At 49.5% G+C, this 17,839-nt stretch overlaps 4 protein-coding genes across 4 annotated transcripts; 2 read left to right on the top strand and 2 right to left on the bottom strand.

Moving 5' to 3' along the window:
- Positions 1–2: 2 nt before the first annotated feature.
- B0J16DRAFT_198367 (uncharacterized protein) lies at positions 3–3,416 on the bottom strand. The gene has a single exon (XM_046122915.1). It carries the CDS (start codon positions 3,062–3,064, stop codon positions 92–94), a length of 2,973 nt encoding a protein of 990 aa, XP_045978178.1. The 5' UTR covers positions 3,065–3,416; the 3' UTR covers positions 3–91.
- A 6,692-nt stretch (positions 3,417–10,108) lies between these two features.
- Positions 10,109–11,677, top strand: B0J16DRAFT_198209 (uncharacterized protein). Its single transcript, XM_046122914.1, has 3 exons — positions 10,109–10,432; positions 10,777–10,865; positions 11,012–11,677. The coding sequence occupies exons 1-3, from the start codon at positions 10,350–10,352 to the stop codon at positions 11,278–11,280; spliced, it is 441 nt and encodes a 146-aa protein (XP_045978177.1). The 5' UTR covers positions 10,109–10,349; the 3' UTR covers positions 11,281–11,677.
- Positions 11,678–13,600: 1,923 nt separating this feature from the next.
- B0J16DRAFT_350976 (uncharacterized protein) lies at positions 13,601–15,397 on the top strand (the record flags this gene model as incomplete). Its single annotated transcript, XM_046129119.1, has 2 exons — positions 13,601–14,165; positions 14,228–15,397. Coding segments are annotated over exons 1-2 (937 nt in total), but the record flags the coding sequence as incomplete, so codon positions are not given.
- An 809-nt stretch (positions 15,398–16,206) lies between these two features.
- Positions 16,207–17,049, bottom strand: B0J16DRAFT_350975 (HIT-like domain-containing protein). Its single transcript, XM_046129118.1, has one exon. It carries the CDS (start codon positions 16,917–16,919, stop codon positions 16,329–16,331), a length of 591 nt encoding a protein of 196 aa, XP_045978175.1. The 5' UTR covers positions 16,920–17,049; the 3' UTR covers positions 16,207–16,328.
- Between the last annotated feature and the right edge of the window lie 790 nt (positions 17,050–17,839).

Raw genomic sequence — 17,839 nt, 5'->3', positions numbered from 1 at the left:
TAGAAAATGAGATGTTGAAGGAGTGTTGTGGGTGTATAGAGATGAGATGTAGTAAGGTATGTTGTTGAACTTGGCTAAGACGTTTAATTTCTTAGTTGTTCCAGGTCTTGCCTTGGCGGACTCTATCCAATTGTGCCTTGGCTCGACGTTGTTGGCGTTTCTCGTCAATCTGAACCTGACTGAGATGCCCGAAGCCATTCCGCCGCTTGAAGCAGGCCTCCATAAGGGCGTTGGCATCGATGAGGCGGCGGGGCATTGATTGCACCACGCCAAACATTTCCATGGGATCGGCCACAGCTCGGATCTCGCTCTCGCCTTGCTTGAAGATGGCCAATGCAATGCGGAAAAGGGTCTTGGATCCTTCATAGAAGAACACATCCCATACGCGGAGGGTGGTTTCGATAGGTAGTGTTCCAATGAAGCAGCTCATGAACCATGCCGTCATGCAAAGTGTAATTGGTGGAAGTCTGTCTGTAGGTGTTGACATGCGTGCGAGTTCCTTGCGGCGCGAACGAGTAAGACGAATTGACTTGCTTGTGGAGGGTCGAGAGTTGGGATCAGCCTCAAGCTCTCCGCCAACCTTGTCCCAGACAGCAGGCATAGAAGTGCGCATTTCAGTCATGAGCACCCCCAGGTCAATCTTGGAACCCTCAAGACTCATCTCGTGGGTGCCAGGAAGATAGATGCGTGTAATAACGTTCAGTAGCCAAAAGCACTGCTCCTCGGTATCAACAAAGAGCAGCAGAAGACCAGCCAAGAAGTTCAAACTTTGGCAGTAACCAATGCGAGGGTTATACACAGCGAAAGCGTGAAGCACACGGCGGAGGGAAGTAATGACTGGTGTCTCTCCCTCAACATTCGGGGGAGCTGGGCTAGAGCTGCGAGTGGAATCCGTCATTGTCGACTGGCTTTCTCTGGCGCTGCTGCTTGACGTTGTCTCCATGCCACCTGGAGGCTTAAACTTAATGTTGTCAGGGAATGTGCGGTGCAGATCTCGCTCGATAGCTTCAGCATCAACGTCCTTAGCTCGTTTAGTTGTTAGCTTGTCGTAGAGACCTGAGTGCTTGGCCAGAATAGCAGGTCCTCCAGCATAGTAAAACCAAGCTGCGCCGCGCCATTCTGGAGGAATGCCCTTGCGAACAAATCGTTTCGTCTTTGCATTGGGAGCAGGAAATCGGTTAGGGTGGTCCGTCATCAGAGCATTGTCCTTGAGGTAGGCATTCCACTTCTTCTTTCGACGTGCCAAGTACTCGGTGTATCCTGCATTCCAATTATCGTATTGCTGTCGCGTCACATACTGGTTCTCCTTCTTGAAACCATATCGGTCACGAGAGCTAGGGTCCTCGGGCTCAACGGGCTCGGGAATGGCAACTGGAGGAGGCGTTGAGACTGGCTCAGGCTTGAGCTCGGCCTTGGGGGCTGGTGTGGGTTCAGACACTGGTTCAGACACTGGTTCGGGCGCAGGTTCGGGCACTGGCTCTGACGCGTATTCAGAGTTGACCCTTGACTCTGGGGTTTCGGGTCGATTGGTGGGTTCAAATACGGGTGCCAGGGTAGATCCAGGTGGTGAAAGAGGTACAGCAAATGTTTCTGAGCGCGCAGAGCCAGGCTCAGCAATGGAGAGAGGTTTGTGTGATTTAACGGAAGGCTCTGAGTCTAATGACTTGGCCGAATCTCGTTTTTCGGGGAGCTCGGGGCTGCTGTAGTTTTCCACCACATGCTTTTCGGCGATGTGAGGTACAGATGATGTAAAGGCTGGTGATGTAAAGATCATCTTTGACATTCGAATTTCCATGTCGAGTGTTGAAGTGGATTCCTGGACCTCTCTTTGTGGGAAATCCTCATCATCCTCATCATCTCGAATGCTTCGTCGTTGACCCATGTCGGATTGCGATGATACTGGTCGCTTGTTTGTAGTGGTGTTTTGGTAATTCACCTCTTCGTCGTCGTCGTCGAAGCCTCGCTCGTACATGCCCATAACATCATCAAGACTCGGCTCGTCGTGATCAGCGTCGGGTTCGTTGTTAGAGTTGGCTTCTTGCTCTGCGCTTTCCTGGCTAGGGTATAATGATGTAACAGAGCTGTCCTTTGTGAGAACGCTGCTTCGCTCGGTAACGGCGGTACCGGGCGCAGTTATATCTGTATACTGAGAGCGATAGCTCGAGCGAAATTCTTCACCACTCATCCACGGGGCGATGACAGGGCTTGGTGAGGCAGAGCCTCCGTTGGAGTAGCTTAAAGGAGGCCGTGCTGCTGATGATGTCGCACCAGTAGCCGTCCGAGCACGAGGCGCTCTTGGGTCATAAAAGTCGTTGGGAGGAGGAGGAGAAATTACAGATTGATAAGTTGAAGAAGATTGACAAGAAGAAACTGAAGGGCCACGAGGACGTTGAGGAGGCCAAAGGGGATGTTGAGAAGAAGTAACGAGCTCCAAATACTGGTCGGCGGGATTGAGACCGGGGTTGGAGGTAGCGGTCCCTGAAGCGTTGTGGGCTAGTCGTGGCTTAGTCGCGTCTGCGATTGGCTGGCGGATACTTTGCTTCCGCGGCCGCGAGAAGTTCTCCACGGCGGGTGGCAGGGAGTCGTAGGCGCGAAGGTCAGCCAGTGACGATTTGGATGTCAGAAATGTCGGAGATGTGTTTCGGGAGTCAACAGGAGTGCTTGCTGCAGTGTCGTAACTTAGAGGAGATGGAGAGTGGGGAGAGTCAAACGGAGATGCTGCACGTTGCGATATTGATTGTCCGAGCATGAATTTTGAAGGGTTGGACATGGAGTCCCATCTTGGCGAAATCGGCAGAGGAGGTAAATGTGACAAAGACTCGTCCGAAGGTTGACGAGCATGGCGGTAGGCGGCGCCAAATGGCTTGAGCTGCACACGGGGCGATGCTAACGGAGACATCATTGGTGAAGTCATCGGTGAGGCATAAGGCGAAGCCTCACTCGAAGTACCGGGCATGAGGCTGTTCTCGCTGTCTCGTTGTCGATTACCATAAAAGGCAAATTTTGTTCGGGCTGCATTTGGCGAGCCCGGAGCGTCGGGTACAGAGATGGCGAGGGGTGCCATGGTGTGCTGCACACTTGAGGGTCGAAGAACTCGGTTCGTTTCGATTTGATTGACTGCTGCTGGGCGCCAGAGGCTGGCAAAAACTTTGGTCGCCCAGCGGGCAGGATTATGGCCGCTGGCAAAATGAAAGTTTTGTTTCTGAATCAGTGGGTATCAAGGGTTCGTTGTCGTCGTTTCGTTGCGTGATGTTCAATTAGTCACTTCACTCTGCTCTACTGCGGCCTCCTTCCTGTTGGAACCGTAGCAGCACAAGGAAGAGGTTGAAATGAACGGGTTGAATTTGACAAAATGTAGCAACAGCTCTTGGCCATCGCTGTCGGATCTAGAACAGAGGATTGAATTTGCGACTGGAATTTTGGCACAAGTCGAGCCAGAGCGAATGTAGTGTTTCGATACGATTGGGTTGGAAGGATCGGCGGATCGTGATCGAGGGGGCCGAGTATTGTTTCGAGTTGTCGACAAACCAGCTACACAACGAAGGAAAAAAAGAAAGAAGTCGCTTCGTTTCAGTCAAAAAGCAAAGGCTATCTAACCAAAGGAGTCGGTCGGAAGTCGGTCGGTGTAGAAGAAGACAAGCGAGAATAGTCGGTCTCGAGAATGCGTTCCGGTGTGGGATGGTTCCAGAGGTATAGTTCCAGTGGAAATGGAAAATGATGGGGCACAGTCGAGACCCCACGGTTGAAGAATTGACGCCGAATCTCGTCTCAGACAAGAACAAGACAACCTGACCCAGCCGGCGTGCGATAGTCGATTAGAAGAATAATGCAATCAACAGCTTCAGCCGTGCTTGGTGCTTGTGCTTTGGAAAGTAGAAAGTAGAAAAGTTCGCAGCACCTACGCAAAGAAGCACCCTGCGCGAAAGCGTTGACTCTTTGACTGGGAACTGGGACTGGGACGGGGAAGCCGGATTGGCAGGGCGGGTAGAACGAATTTCAATGACCAGGATGTTCTCGCAGTTGGAGCCCAGGCCAGGCCAGAAAAGCGCCGGGGGGTAACCTTACCGTACTGTCGCTTACCACCAAGTACAGTACAGAGGACCAGGGCTACAGGTCCAGCTACAGGGGAGCTCGGGCGCCGCTGTAATATGAATCCGCCTCTACAGGGAGACGAGATGCATCCCAAATGAGTGATAGAACCGATGGATCGGAGGTGCAATCGATCACAAACTTGGAAGTTGACAAGCTAAAAGAGGGAAGCTTGAGCTTTGATACGTCTGTAGTTTGTGTTGATGTTGAAGCTCGTTTCGACAGCGAGGAGTGAAGAAAAAAAGTCTTTTGGACGCAGTGGACAGCCCGGACGGAAGTGATCCCACCTCAGGGACTAAGAAATGAGACAAGGGAGAGCGAGCGACAAGAACCACGAGAACTGGAACTGTTGCAGGTGGCGCGGGGAGAAGAAGAAACGAGACTCAGCCAAGACAACAACCAAGACAAATACTTGATTACGAGTGACCCGTGAAAGCACGTCAAAAAGAAGAAAAACACGATGTTCTACGTTACAGGTTCATTCCAAAGGGGGCAGGCAAATTCACTGTCATGACAAAAAAAAAAAAAAAAAAAAAAAAGATGGCACAATTCAGGTCCGTCTAGATACGGGGGCCATACAGAGGAGGCCTGCCAATATGTGTAACCGTTACAGTGCCTCTAGGTGGTGTTGGTGCGCCTCGTGGCTTTCAACCTCGCAGCGGGCGGCGTCTTTTCCGTATGGCTGTTTGATACCCGTCTTTCTCAAAATCTCCAGCTACAGTGGACTGCAAAGAAAAACCAGCCAACCCAAAGGACCACCAAGCAGAACTACCAGACGAACTCCCGCAATATCATTGGCCGAATAGCCACCCCGGGGAAGCAACGCTGCTGGGCCCTTTTCAGCTGGTGAAGGCTCTTTTTTGGACGCTAAATTGCTGGTTCAGAGGGGCCCGTTGAGTCAGTCGACACCAACACCAAGTAGGCCTCTATAGCAGGGGGTCCAGGAACAGCGAACCAGGATAATGCTATGAGCCAGGTGTATGGCTTAATAGGAAAGTGACAAGAGACACATGCACATTCTAGATTCAGACAGGTATTGTAGATTTAGATTGAGATGGCGTAGGTGAATGCGGTGGCGGATAGCCCATCGTCCAGAATATGCTTATCCCATGGTGTTGCGATCTTGACGAGAAAAAACAGGGGTTCAATAAAAAGCCTAACTGTGCCTTACACGATGGCAGCCTGTGAAAGCCAAGGACGGATGGATGTTTGGAACAAGGGAGGGACACGAGTATCCAGATAGAACAGTCTTAGCCAACTGTACGGGAACCACGCTTCGAGGCCGAGAGACAGGTCTATACCTAGTGTCTGTGATGAATCTCGCAAAAGGGCAAAAGATCTACCAAGTGTCTGAAATATCACTATCACTTCTTGCAGCTGGAGAGTAAAAGAGACAAAATAGTTTGGTCACTCCATTTAAGTTTAGACCTTGGACCAATTATTCCGGGCGTCCTAAACCTAGCAGCTGTCCCTAGATCGAATACCTAATCTCATCTACAGCAGACTCTCAGACTCTGCACGTTACATATGATGATGATTGACGGCATATACAGGTAATTGCAATGCCTAAAGGCTAAAGGCATCCTGTTAGTTCAGATCATCCAGTCAACAGATCTATCATCCCTTTGGTTCGTCTCATTCAACCAAGTCTCATTGGACTCTACAGGACCTTCCCCTCTCGAATATGGGAAGCAAATTAAACCTGCCCCTCACGCCAATACGGATGATTCTTTCCATCGCATCATATTACAGTCATATGCGTTTCAACGAGCTGTGCCATGTGTTACAGTGCCACCACTAGACGAAAGTGGTCCTCGCCAAAAGAAGGAGAAAAATAGCATTCCCCATTCGCGTAGCAATGTCTGAGGGTTTAGAAACCAAAACCACCGTTCGTCAGTCCAGCTTTCTCGCTAATTAGTAGCTCCAGCCTATGCTCCATGGTCCGGCGAAGGGGGCCCGACCAACTCTCCCAAAAGGTCAAAAGGCGCTGCACCGTCTCTACGGGTTCCTCCCGTCAACGTTGACGTTTCCCAAAAGAATACAAGCGGCACCGCGGCCTGGCGCTGGCTGCCCGACTGGTGTCTTTCTACCCACATCGGGTAGTCATCTCCCCTTTGCTAGTGAGAGTGAGTAGGAGAAAAAGGCTCTGCTAGACTTGTTCTGCAACCGAGCCACAGCGCTCTCCAGGCACTGCAGAAGAATCAAAAGAAAGGTTGAGAGTGGAGGATCTGAGGAAAGTCAACCAATGAGATACATTTCGTTCCTGGATCCTACTGTGGCTGCTGTACCTGCAGGGACATGACTGCAACCCTGGTTTTTCTCTTTTCTTTTTCTTCCATTTATCCTCTTGCCCGCTCAATCAATCCATGCCATTAAACTAAACATTAGGAAATTAATGAAAACATTTCAGGCCATATTATCCGTTCAGCTGAATAAATTACGTCCATGAACAGGAGAGACGTGCACCGGCAAACTTTCCAAGGCACAAATAACAAAACATTCATTATCCATATTTTAATCCATGTTCCCAGCAAACTTAAGAGCTAAGCTATTAGTGCTCCGAGTCCATAGACCCAAATACTCGGGGCCGCGTTATGTTGCATAGCGTCGCTGACGCATCGCAATATCATCTACCGTGAATGGATGCGTACATGTACATAGCGTCTTCACAATCTCGATTTGCACACGATCTTCGCAGATGTTTGTCCCAGCGATTCAAAATACGATTTTATGCGGAGTGGGAAAGGGACGATCAACCAGGCAGGGCAGGATACGACATCCTTGCTGGTTGTTCCGGTGAAAAGCTTCTGGTGAACTTCGAATTCTGGTGATCTACAGAGAATCGAGATGACACGCAGGGATTATGTAACCGTCAACTCGCTCCGGTTCTCCGTGGTCATTTCAATGACGGTGTAAGTTTCCATGCCTTTATTGTTCGGTAAATTCTTCGCAAACTCTCCACTTGATGACAGTCAGGGGAAAGAAAAGTGACCTCACAGCTGGCTGCATTCAGACGAAGAGAAAAAACTCAACATCTACAAACTCCATCGCTGTGCTTTAGTGTACATGAGAGGCAACCACTCACACGGGAGCACAAGCTACTCAACGTTTAATCTCATTTGCTCCGCAGCTAAGTGAGAGTAAGAGACTAAAAACTTAAAGAAGCAAACATTATTGTCTAGGTTAGGTAGCTCATCCCATAAAGATCGGAAATAATAAGTCGAGCAAGGAGCCAGCTTGTGTCTTTTCTGGAAACTTGGTGAAGAACAAGTTAGCCTTGTCTCTCCCCCGCTTTTTGGTGGAAACCCTGCCATGAGGTGGATGACCCCTTGGAAAGCCTGTCAAGCACGAGGCATTCGTTGATAAGTGCGTAGGCGAAGGAGGCTTACCTGCCGCCCGCCCCAATACCGTAGAGCAACGGGAGATGATGCTTACGACAATCCGCGGGAGAGCGTCGATTGCAGGATCGCGAGGCTTAGACATGTGAATTCGTAACCGTTACGTCTTGATGAGGAAGAAGGATTCAAATGGATACAGTAATTAGAGAGAATTGGTGATATCGGCTTTCACATTCCTGCCCAGAGACATGCGTTAATAGCATGTGAGACTAGTGGTTACTTAACTGCACATATTATATGCATGTTTCTAAGATCCATGGGTCCCTAAACTCATCTCGGTAGGTGTTCATCTTAGTTATGCCCACTCCGAACCGCCGGGTCATGATATAGACCCCGTCGTCATTAACCGTCGTCCAGGGAGAGTGACATTTTTGTTTGTATTCGAATCCAAACAAAGCATTGCTACGCGTGATATAGCTCGCGACCGAGGCATAATGGGCACGTCCGTTCCATTCCGAGCTAGCAACCCATCATCTCTTTTCCAAGATCCAGCCCAAAGCCATCGCGCAATTCGAGTAACGGTTCCCGGCTTGGCTGTGAGCACAGCTGAGAGGAGGCTAGACTCGAGTTGGCTTTGTAAAAGGGTCGTTGCCGACAGACAGGGTCTTTCGGTATCAGCTTCAGCCAGGTAAAACAAATCGCTCAGCAGCGCCTGTTTCATCAGATGTAATTGCGGACGAAGGGTCTTTTTGAGCTCACTTCCACCGTTGAGATTGAGAGGATCGTCGGCGGTGGCTTGGATGTATCACCACTGCAAGCCTTCAGATAGACATTTCCGCTCGTTTGGTATTGAAGTTGGCGAACTATCCGAATCCGCGGCTAAATTGCATGACCGATGTCTTGTGATTTGAAAGAGCTACGATGCTTCATTTCTGTTGACGTCTCTATGACGACTGGGTATGTTTTGTTCAATGCGTTCTGTACTTGTTAGTCAAGTGCGCCATCAAGGGCGGAAAGACGGGAAGCAAAGCAGGGAGAAATAAGACACACGTCTAAGACCGTCCGTGTTCCTGTCTCCCGGGTGTCTCTTTCTTGCCCTTTATTTTGTTTGTTGCATTGATCAATTTTAATATGCTTCTTTGGGCGATTTCAGGATTGCTACTTGTCGTCGTCCAGCCAGCGACGACGGTGGAATTGACCACATGGCTCGAGGTCTCGGAGCGCTTCCGTTAAGAGTCACGCAGTTGAGCGGCGTTGAAAGCACGCGTCAGGTTAAGTAAACAGTGTATGAGAGTAATCAATCAACAAAAACAAAGATTGATAACCAAAAAGCAACATCATTTGTCTTGTTTGACTTCCCAGTTCATCCCTCGTGCCAATCCTACCCTACACCTGTGAATCCAAACCACGTGACCGGAGCTTGAGCTCCAAGCTTCCCTCTCCTCTTTTCCCCTCATGCTCACAATCACATCACCACGCATCGATGACGCCAGTCCTGAACTGTGTTGGGTTGGTCAACGAGATCGGATCACCCAATCTCCGGCTTCGGTTCGGCCAAGAGAAGGGGGCACTTCTCGTCTCACTTCCATCATCCTTGAAGCAAACAACAAACACCGGAGAAACTTGGCCCGTCTTCCGTTCCAGGTTCAGCTTCCGGTTTAATTGAAAGAGAGGCCCGAGCTTCCTGTTTCTTGGGGAAGTTGAAGTGACATGTTACAGAGCTGTCTGCAGCTCCGTTCGTCCTTGTTTCAAACGAATGCTGATAAGAAAGAGCTCGTATCGTCTTGCAAATGGAGGGTATCATCTATCGTCAACAATTGGCGCAATTGTTGCTGCAGGCCAATGCCCAAGAAAGCAGAGATGGTAGACAAAAGGTCCCAGCTTCCGGTGATTTCTTGAGATTCCGAGACACTTCTATCCGGCTCTGAGCTACAAGTGAAAGTCCTACGTCACGTACAATCGGATACGGGGAGTAGCTGTTTGCCCAGCCACTTCCACTTCCAGTGCCCGCGTTCTCACTCTACCCTCTCTGTACTGTACCAGTGTACCTACTGTATGCCAGGCCTGGGCTATCTTCCCCGCTCTCTATTCCCTTCTCTATTGTTCTCTACCCTGTTCGTCTTCCCCGTACCTCGATGAGCAAAGCCGGGAAAGGTAAAAGCCCAAAGTCAAAGATCACTTCGATGCTTTCCGGGTACCTATTCCTTTAGTCAGGATACTGATTGGACAGCAACCACTCCAGGTCCATTGCGTGTCCTTTTTCTCTTTGGCTTTGACTGTCGCCCTGATCGACTGACCTGACCTGGAAGTCTGGAGGCTGGCGGTTCGCAAACGGGAGCTTGTTGATCTGACCTGCCTTGCCTTACCTTGCAATGCCATGCCTTGCAGCTTACCTCCGGGTAGCTCGTCCACACCAAGAAGCTGGGCCACCCAATACATCCTTAGATCTCAAGCTCGTGGGACTGTACCTCGACTTGTCGCAGAGCTTCCTTGCATTCCCATGTATCCGTTACTTGAGTTCCGTTAGTGATGTCCATGTCCATACTATAACAGTCATGGAGTGTATCCAGTGATGGGATGACTACGACATCTGCAATTGGCTGAATTACCAGCTCACACAAGTCCTTGGGCTGTCTATCGCTTTCACAGTCACAGTTACTGTCGCCCTCCAGCTCCAGCTCCTCACGCGCAGTCTCTCCCACCCTCTCTACCCGTTCCCACTCCCCCTGCTTTGCTTTCCTCTCTCTCCTCTCCTCTATTCTGTTCCTGTTTTGCTTTGTCTAGCTCTCCATCTCGTGCTGTACGCTACCTTGTCCGACCTTTAAAACCCTCTCTCATCCCCTGTGAGAAGCGTCTTGTTCCTCTAAACTTGCCAATCGCATTCCCAAGACTCCATTACACCACCAGGTTCAGTAATCCACCATGTCCCGCAAGAGAAAGCAAGACGAAGAGGAGGAGGAGCTTGTTTCCCTCCCTGAAGACGATGATGGTGAGGAGGAGGAAGAGTAAGTTCCATTTGCTTTTCTCTCACATGTTGTTTTCTGTGATTTTATTCGCGGATGTCTTCAATCACCCAATCGCATGTTTGTTAGGTTGCGCGGCTGGCGCCATTCGTTGCGCAGCCTCCCAAGTATGCGCGCGTGCATTTGATGTCGCATGCCATACAATGAGATGCGCCTCAACGTGCTGCCATTCAACGCGATCGCACTCATTCATACGCGATGACTTCCAATCGCATTGCATTTGGCCTTCCATATCAATACACACTTGCTTCCTGCGATGCCGACTCAGTGTTTTGTTCATGATCGTACATTGTCGCAATGACATTTGGCTGACAGCACGTGAATAGGTATGTCTCGACCGCAGACGAGGAAGAACAGAGTGAAGAGGACGAGGATTCCGAGGATGCCGAGGAGGATGAAGAAGCTGATGCAAAGGGTAAGTTCTCAATGATGTCGCTGGGCAGGTGTCAATACATCATCAACACTCATGCATTACATCACCCCCAATCCATCTATGCAATCTTGACCGAGTCCCAAGTGGTCAAACTCTTGAACGAAACGTATGCTGACCACATTATCTAGCCGAACCTCCGGTGAAGAAGCGCAAGACGGCCGAGGCGGACGCCCAAGAAGCCAATGGCGACGCCGAGGAGGAGGAAGACGATGTGGACGAGGAGAGTGACCACGAAGCTGGTGCCGAACTCGAAGAGGAGGACGAGGAGGACGCTGAGGGCGACGACGAGGCTGCCGATGTCTCTGCTCCAGCTAAGGAGGGTGTCAAGGCTACTGAGGCGCCTGCTGCTACCAAGACTCCGGAGGCCAAGACGGTCACGGCTGGTGGCGACGAGTAATACCGAAGAGGCAGCTTGTTTTGTCGTATAGCAATTCGTTCCCTTTATATCATATCAAGATTCCAGATGCTTTCTTCGATAATGTTTTGGTAACTGAGTGAGGCGTCGTCACCATCATGTTGTGTGAAGGGTGAGTTGTTTGTTGTGGTGTAGTGGTAAAGTCAACAGCAACTCGTCCATCAAAGGGGATCTGTCATGCATTTCACCCCTATATATCCCCTTTCCTAGCAAATCAGTCAACTCTGCACGTGCAATACGGCATAATACGGAACGCAACAAGATCTAGCCAAGGCAGATCTTTATCGTGATCTTGATCTACCCGCGCGCAGTGTCCACTTACCGATCAACCGAAACCACGTTGTTGAAGGTACGTCAATACGTAGTTTAATAGAAACAAGCCTTTGAGGGAGAATCTATCTGGGGGAAAGACACGAAAATAGGATGTCATGAAAAAAAAACGCGCAGGATAAAACCCCTGCCCGTGGTGTTGTTATTGGTTCATGGTTTTCGTGACTCCGCAACGGGTAGGGCTGAAGGGGAAGGTTGAGGGTTTGACTGAGGGTCATGATGTTTATTCTTGGGGTTGAAGGGGAAAGGGGGTGTTGTCGTAGAGGACGTATCTGTTGGTGTTTTGGGAGATGTAGTGAATGTCACTTTGGATGGCGACGTCAGTCAACCATATATCAGCTGGAGGAAGTTGAGATTCGGTAGTAACATCATCTGAACAAGACGATAATACTCTGACAACTAAGTCTCAACAAGAGTCTAGGGTATAGAACTCTGGAGGACTGAGATGGAGATACGGATACCTCCTCTGAAGATGGTCTGTATGAAAGCCAAGCCAACACCACCCAGTGACAGAAAACGGAGGTTCCTCCTTTACCCCGGATTCTTTTACCTTCTGGAAACTAAAAGGATGACAGGCAAGGTCAAGCCAAAGCCGTTGCAGGGTGGTCTGATCTGATGCACGCCAATGTCAATGTTCCTTACCACGCGGTCATCTGGCAGAAGCCAAGCCCAACCAGCAGGATCTGTAGAACATACATTTCCAAGTCAACTACAACAATATTCTGACTGAAAATAAAGTTTTGAATAATTCCTCAGTGATGCCATAATGCTACATCGTGACACACAAATCCCACTCTTTATTCCCATTACTCAGAAAGAGAGAGTCAACCAACAAAAAAGGCGTGGCTATGGCTATGGCCCCCCCCATGAAAAAAAGAGAACAAGCCCTCGTGACCCCCCAGCCCGCTTCAAAAAACCACAGGGCGCAAAGTAATTCTAAACATGGCCTTTTTCCACATCGTCGATCTGCATGCCTCGGCAATACTTACAGCAGGAACCCTCTTCTGTAACTCGAGCTTCACTCCCCACGGCCTCTTCCAAGGCAAACGAGATTGAGGTTAGTCAACGATACCCCATCTTGCAGGGGGGAGGATCCACTGAGTGTCGTTAGCTCTGGGGATAAACTCATGCCACCCCAAGTTTTTTTGATCCTGTACATGCTTCTTTTTCGGGGTTTAAGGAGACTACATGACTTGGAGTCTGGGGTTGATTATACTCTTTTTCGTCTTGGGGAGTGGCTGATTCTTAATGATAGTATCTTTATATCCTGGGTTTGTTACATAGAACACAATTCCTATCCGGACTTAACAAACCTCAGACAGTTGCTCTTACGTGGCTATTAGGTAGCCAAGGGCCCGGATTTACTAACAGAATGCCCATCCTTGACAGGTGCCAAGCCCAGCTGGCTCTTGGCCATTGGTGAAGACTCGGCAGGCGTGTAAGTTGTCACAATTTGTATTGGCCATGGCGGAATTCAACACCATACAGTACCAGCTCCTTGACCTCATGTCATGTCTGTGCCTGTGGCCCTCCTTCCATTAAGCGAAGGATAACTTTCCCAACTTGTGATGCATCACATTGGTCCATTCCATGTTCCATGTCCCCTTATCCATGCTCAATCTTCAGGTCCCGTCTTCTCCGGTCACGGCCTCACAGTCCGTGTGTTCTCTTATTGTACGGCTCTTACTTCTTGCAGTTCCAGTTGCAGGTGTCGTAATCGAATCTGTTGTTGGGCCCGGGCTTCTTTCTCTCTTTTCTTACTTTGGCACCCTCCCACCCCCCGCCAGGCCAGGCCAGGCTTGTTTTTTTCTTTGCTACACGAGTCGTTGGATCTTGTTATGCATGGAGGTGGTGGTAGTTTCGAGTAATACCGTACTTATCCTTGGCGCTTCTATTTGGGCACCGGGTGCTGGGTCCTAAGAGAAAAAAATAAAAACGTAGTATATAAAGGGGACGTCCTTCAGCCCCAAGTCTCAAGTTGTGAACCTGCTCTGTAAACCCCGGGTCTTCCGTCCTTTACTTCCCCCAAGAACGAGTAAACAGCAGAACCTCAAAGACGAAGGAGAAGAATAAGGGAAGAAACCGCACAACACATACAACAAGAGAAACAGAGTAGCTACGTTATGGCTTGTGGCTTGTCGACAGCAAAAGACAACCGACCAGCCTCGAGACTACGAGTCTGCCGCCTTCTTAACTGCCTATAACAAGAACCCCCCCTTCTTTACACCTATCTTTTTACACCTCTTATACTACAGATCAGCATAGAGAGAAGAAAACCGAGAAAATCTCTTCGGGAATCGTTGTGCCAGAAAATCCCCTTCCGTGATGACGGGGTTCAAGGACAACCTCGTGCTAGTTCTAGTATTTGCGGATAACCGTTAAAAAAAGCCATGATGATGAGCTCAAACTTCCTCGAGACCTCCGGCGACGGAGACGGAGCTGCGCGCTTCGGACGCATGCCCGACGATTGGATGAACGGCATTGATACTACTACCATGCCCTTCTCCGGCCTGGACGCTCCATACGAGGCTTCTACAGTAAGTTCACCCTCTTACTACCCAGCTCAATTCAAGAGAGACATATCTAACCAAAGTGTCAGCAGCAGAACCCTCTTCAGTCTCCAGAGACGCCTAGTCTCGATAACACCGTCTTCCCTTCCCCCTTGACAGACCTTGCCTACCTTGATCGTTCCTTCGGAGACTTCTCCAACTATGCCATCCATCCTACAACGCCTGGACAATTCCCCGTCCATCCGCCTCACCGTACCTCATCCACCTTCTCCGAAGGCTACGACCTGTCCTCTGCCAGTCCATCCCTCGGCCCTGTATGGCCCGCTCACGTCTCCCCAGCGGCGACCTTCCTCCCTACGCCGCCCATGCCAGACGACCTTTCAGCCGCCTCGTCTTCGCCGGAGGAAGAAGATAACCAGGATGATGACGACTATGACGACTCCTCGTCGGAGCCCGCGAGCAAGAAGCGCAAGCGTTCCATGGCAAACAAGATAACAAAAACAAAGGGTAAAGACGCCCCCAAGCGTAACCCTACGCAGCTGCGCACCGCTTCTCGTGCTCCTAAGAAGCGCGGCGTCGCAGCTGCCCAGCCTCGACATCCCAGCGAGACGTCTGAGGAAGTCAAGGCGCGGGCTGCTCACAACCAGGTTGAGCAGCAATACCGCAAGCGTCTGAACACTCACTTTGAGCGTCTGCTCGCTGTTCTGCCTCCACCAGGTACAGAAGGCGGCATCGCCAACGATCGACGAGTGAGTAAAGCCGAGGTGCTTGATCTTGCGCGCGAAAGAATTCGTGCGTTGGAGAAGCAGACCTCGAGACTTGAGAGGGAGAGACGGGAGCTACGAGGAAGGATTGCTCCCGATGGCAGGAGAGTTTTAGTTTAGATGATGTGTCTTCGATATAAACAGGAGTGTGGTACTGGAAAAGGGGGTATAAGGATTGGGGCGTATGATGGATATATATGATGGCGAATAAGGAACAAACACAAAAAAATGGCGAGTTTAAACAGAAAAGATTAGAAAAGCACAAAAATAGGTATTCTTTCGGATTGGAAGGGTTAGGTTTATGTCAAGGACGGACTTTGGTTAATGGGTTTGGATGGAGTTGTTGTCGTCCGTTCTTCAGTAAATGGGTTGGTTACTGGAAGGGTTTATGTTGGTTCAGTGTCTTTATCCTATAGGAGGTCAGGGCTACTTAGGAGTAACACAGGACTTTTTTCTCTCCCGCATATGCATCTTGATAATAATCGCCCGGCTTAATGTTATGCGCTGTGATGAAGTGAACTTGACTGTCTTTGTGAGGGCTGGTAACCGAGTTCCAAGGCCAGTAACGCAGCCTTGGATATGTAAGTGTACCTTTGTCAACATAGTTACCGATGAAGGCTGGCTATGTCATCCTCCACTTCACGCGAGGTGGATGAGCCCTTGTTCTCAATAAGTAGACCGATCACCTATGGGATGCACCGTTGTGTGGCAAAGCAGAAAAGCATGGAGAAGTGAACGATACTTCAAGCTGGCTCGACCGTTTAAGCTGATCGCAGACCCTGAGTCCCTGGTCCGCCTTTGGCAGAAACCACAGTCTCAATAGCAACAGTATCCCAGCGTAATAAAATGTTATTAACCATGGCCCAAGTTGAGTAACTTGCCTCTATTAACCCACTGACACCAAGCGGCACTCACATTCTCAACACATGCGACTAGATGCCAGCCATCGACTTCGGAGCATGGAACACCTCTCGAGACATCTACACAGAAGGCCATTCGTGCCTGGAATCTGGCCATCTAGCCCTGTGACCTTGCTCAGCATCCCCAAGAAGTAGGATATAGCCCAGCAGGTATTACTGCCATGGGGTATGCAGAAGGGCTGGGCTGCGGTTTGCAAAAGTGTCACTCCCTCTAGAATCGAGTCTAACTTTGAGTTGGACGGATGGGCGCTGACTGATGATGAAATGACGGCGATATATGGTATAAAAGAGCGGCAAGGCCATCGGTGATGGATCCCTGCCGAAAAGGGTGTTCTTAGGAGACTATGAGCAAAGGTTTAGAGCAGGACAGAGAATGCGCAATTTGGGTAACTTCTTATAGATTGATAGCAGAAAGACTTGCATGAAGGGTATCAGAGATGTATAAATGAACAAGACTTGGCGAACATGCTGGGCCAATGAGGTAACAATATTCAGATCCTCAACTCTCATAGTTTAGCCTTTTCCTCTTTTTGAGATTCCTCTTCTTCCTCTTCCTTAATTACAGTAGCAATACTCTGTCTGAACTCTTCCGCCAATACAGCAGCCTCATCATCATCCAACTCTTCCCTCTTTCCCCTTCCAAACATAGTAAAGCTCTCACTAAATCGTCCACTAGCTCTTATCTCCGGTCGCGGGATGATATGGAAGTGCATGTGCGGCACGACCTGCGCTGCTGCGGCGCCATTGTTCTGTACCACGTTCCAATCCTCTATACCCGTTGCTCGCGCCATAGCTTTTGATAGCACGCGCAGATAACGACCTAGATGAGCGGACTCTGAGGCCGTGACATCGCTTAGCTTGGGACGATGTGGTCGCGTGCATAGAAGAAGATGACCTCGGCTCAGAGGTAGGATGTCGAGGAAGGCGACGAGAACGGGCGTTGAAAGAACAATGAATGAAGCGGGCGAGACGAGCTCGGGATTTATGAGTGAGGATGTTGATGGTGGTGGATTTAAGGGGTCAAAAGGCTCATAAACTGAAGAGATCATGCAGAAGGGGCATGTTGCTGTTGGGGGAGGAGCCGAAGGGTCAAACATGGTTGTAGCCGGAGTATGATCGTGATAACTATTATCTAGAAAGAAGAGCAGTGAATTAAAGAAGGCCGGCGTTCAAGTTCGTGATGTCGCAAGATCATGAAAGAAATAAATTTGATGAGATCCAGGAACCGAGGTTGAGTTGAGATGAGATGAGATCGGATGCAATCATGATTGACCAGGGCAGTCCAGGGATTGGAGATCGAGACTGGGGTCGATTTTAGTGCATTTAGTGGATGTTTTCTCGCTGTGGGGTGCTTGAAACTGCCGCTACTGTAACTTAACTCCATCTTGTTTCTTGATCGAACTGGCAAGGGAACCACGTGGTGATGGTGAATGTGTATCGATCGAGAGGTCTGGTGTATATTGAATGAAAGTAAAGACGTCGTCAGGCTTAGCAGTGAAAGGTACTGTGCGCCTCTGCAGCATCTACTTCAGCAGTTCGAACCTTAACTCTTGGACCTTCAATTTAGATCTCTGACGTATTCCTGTCACCTCAGATGAAGCAGTATGATCATACCAGTTGATATGAAGCTAGAATAGTATTGCGATTCGGCAGAGAGTTCATGAACGATACATCATTGAGTTGAGATTGAACAGGTCAAGTAGCTTGAGGCCAAGATAAGACATAGCAAATAAGAAGAAACATCAATGAGAAGACGAGTCTGTAGAACTTATGGCAGTCCAAATAACTAAGATCCTATATAAGAAACTCGAGAGAAGTCTGTCAATAGCATGGACATTAACATACATGCCTGTTCCTGAACGATGCATCTCATCCATGTGAAGGTTGACCATGTAGTGAGGTACGTACCTCAAGCACATCCTCACCGCCCAAATTCTGCCGTCCAAACTTTCCCATCACCGCCCTCACGCCCAATGCACGTCCAATCTTTTCCTTCACCACCAAACCGCCCCATCAA

The sequence above is a fragment of the Fusarium flagelliforme genome, assembly GCF_020744385.1.
Source record: "Fusarium flagelliforme strain FIESC 12 MPI-CAGE-AA-0113 chromosome Unknown B0J16scaffold_8, whole genome shotgun sequence".
Classification (NCBI taxonomy): domain Eukaryota; kingdom Fungi; phylum Ascomycota; class Sordariomycetes; order Hypocreales; family Nectriaceae; genus Fusarium; species Fusarium flagelliforme.
This window is presented reverse-complemented; position numbering and strand designations above follow the sequence as displayed.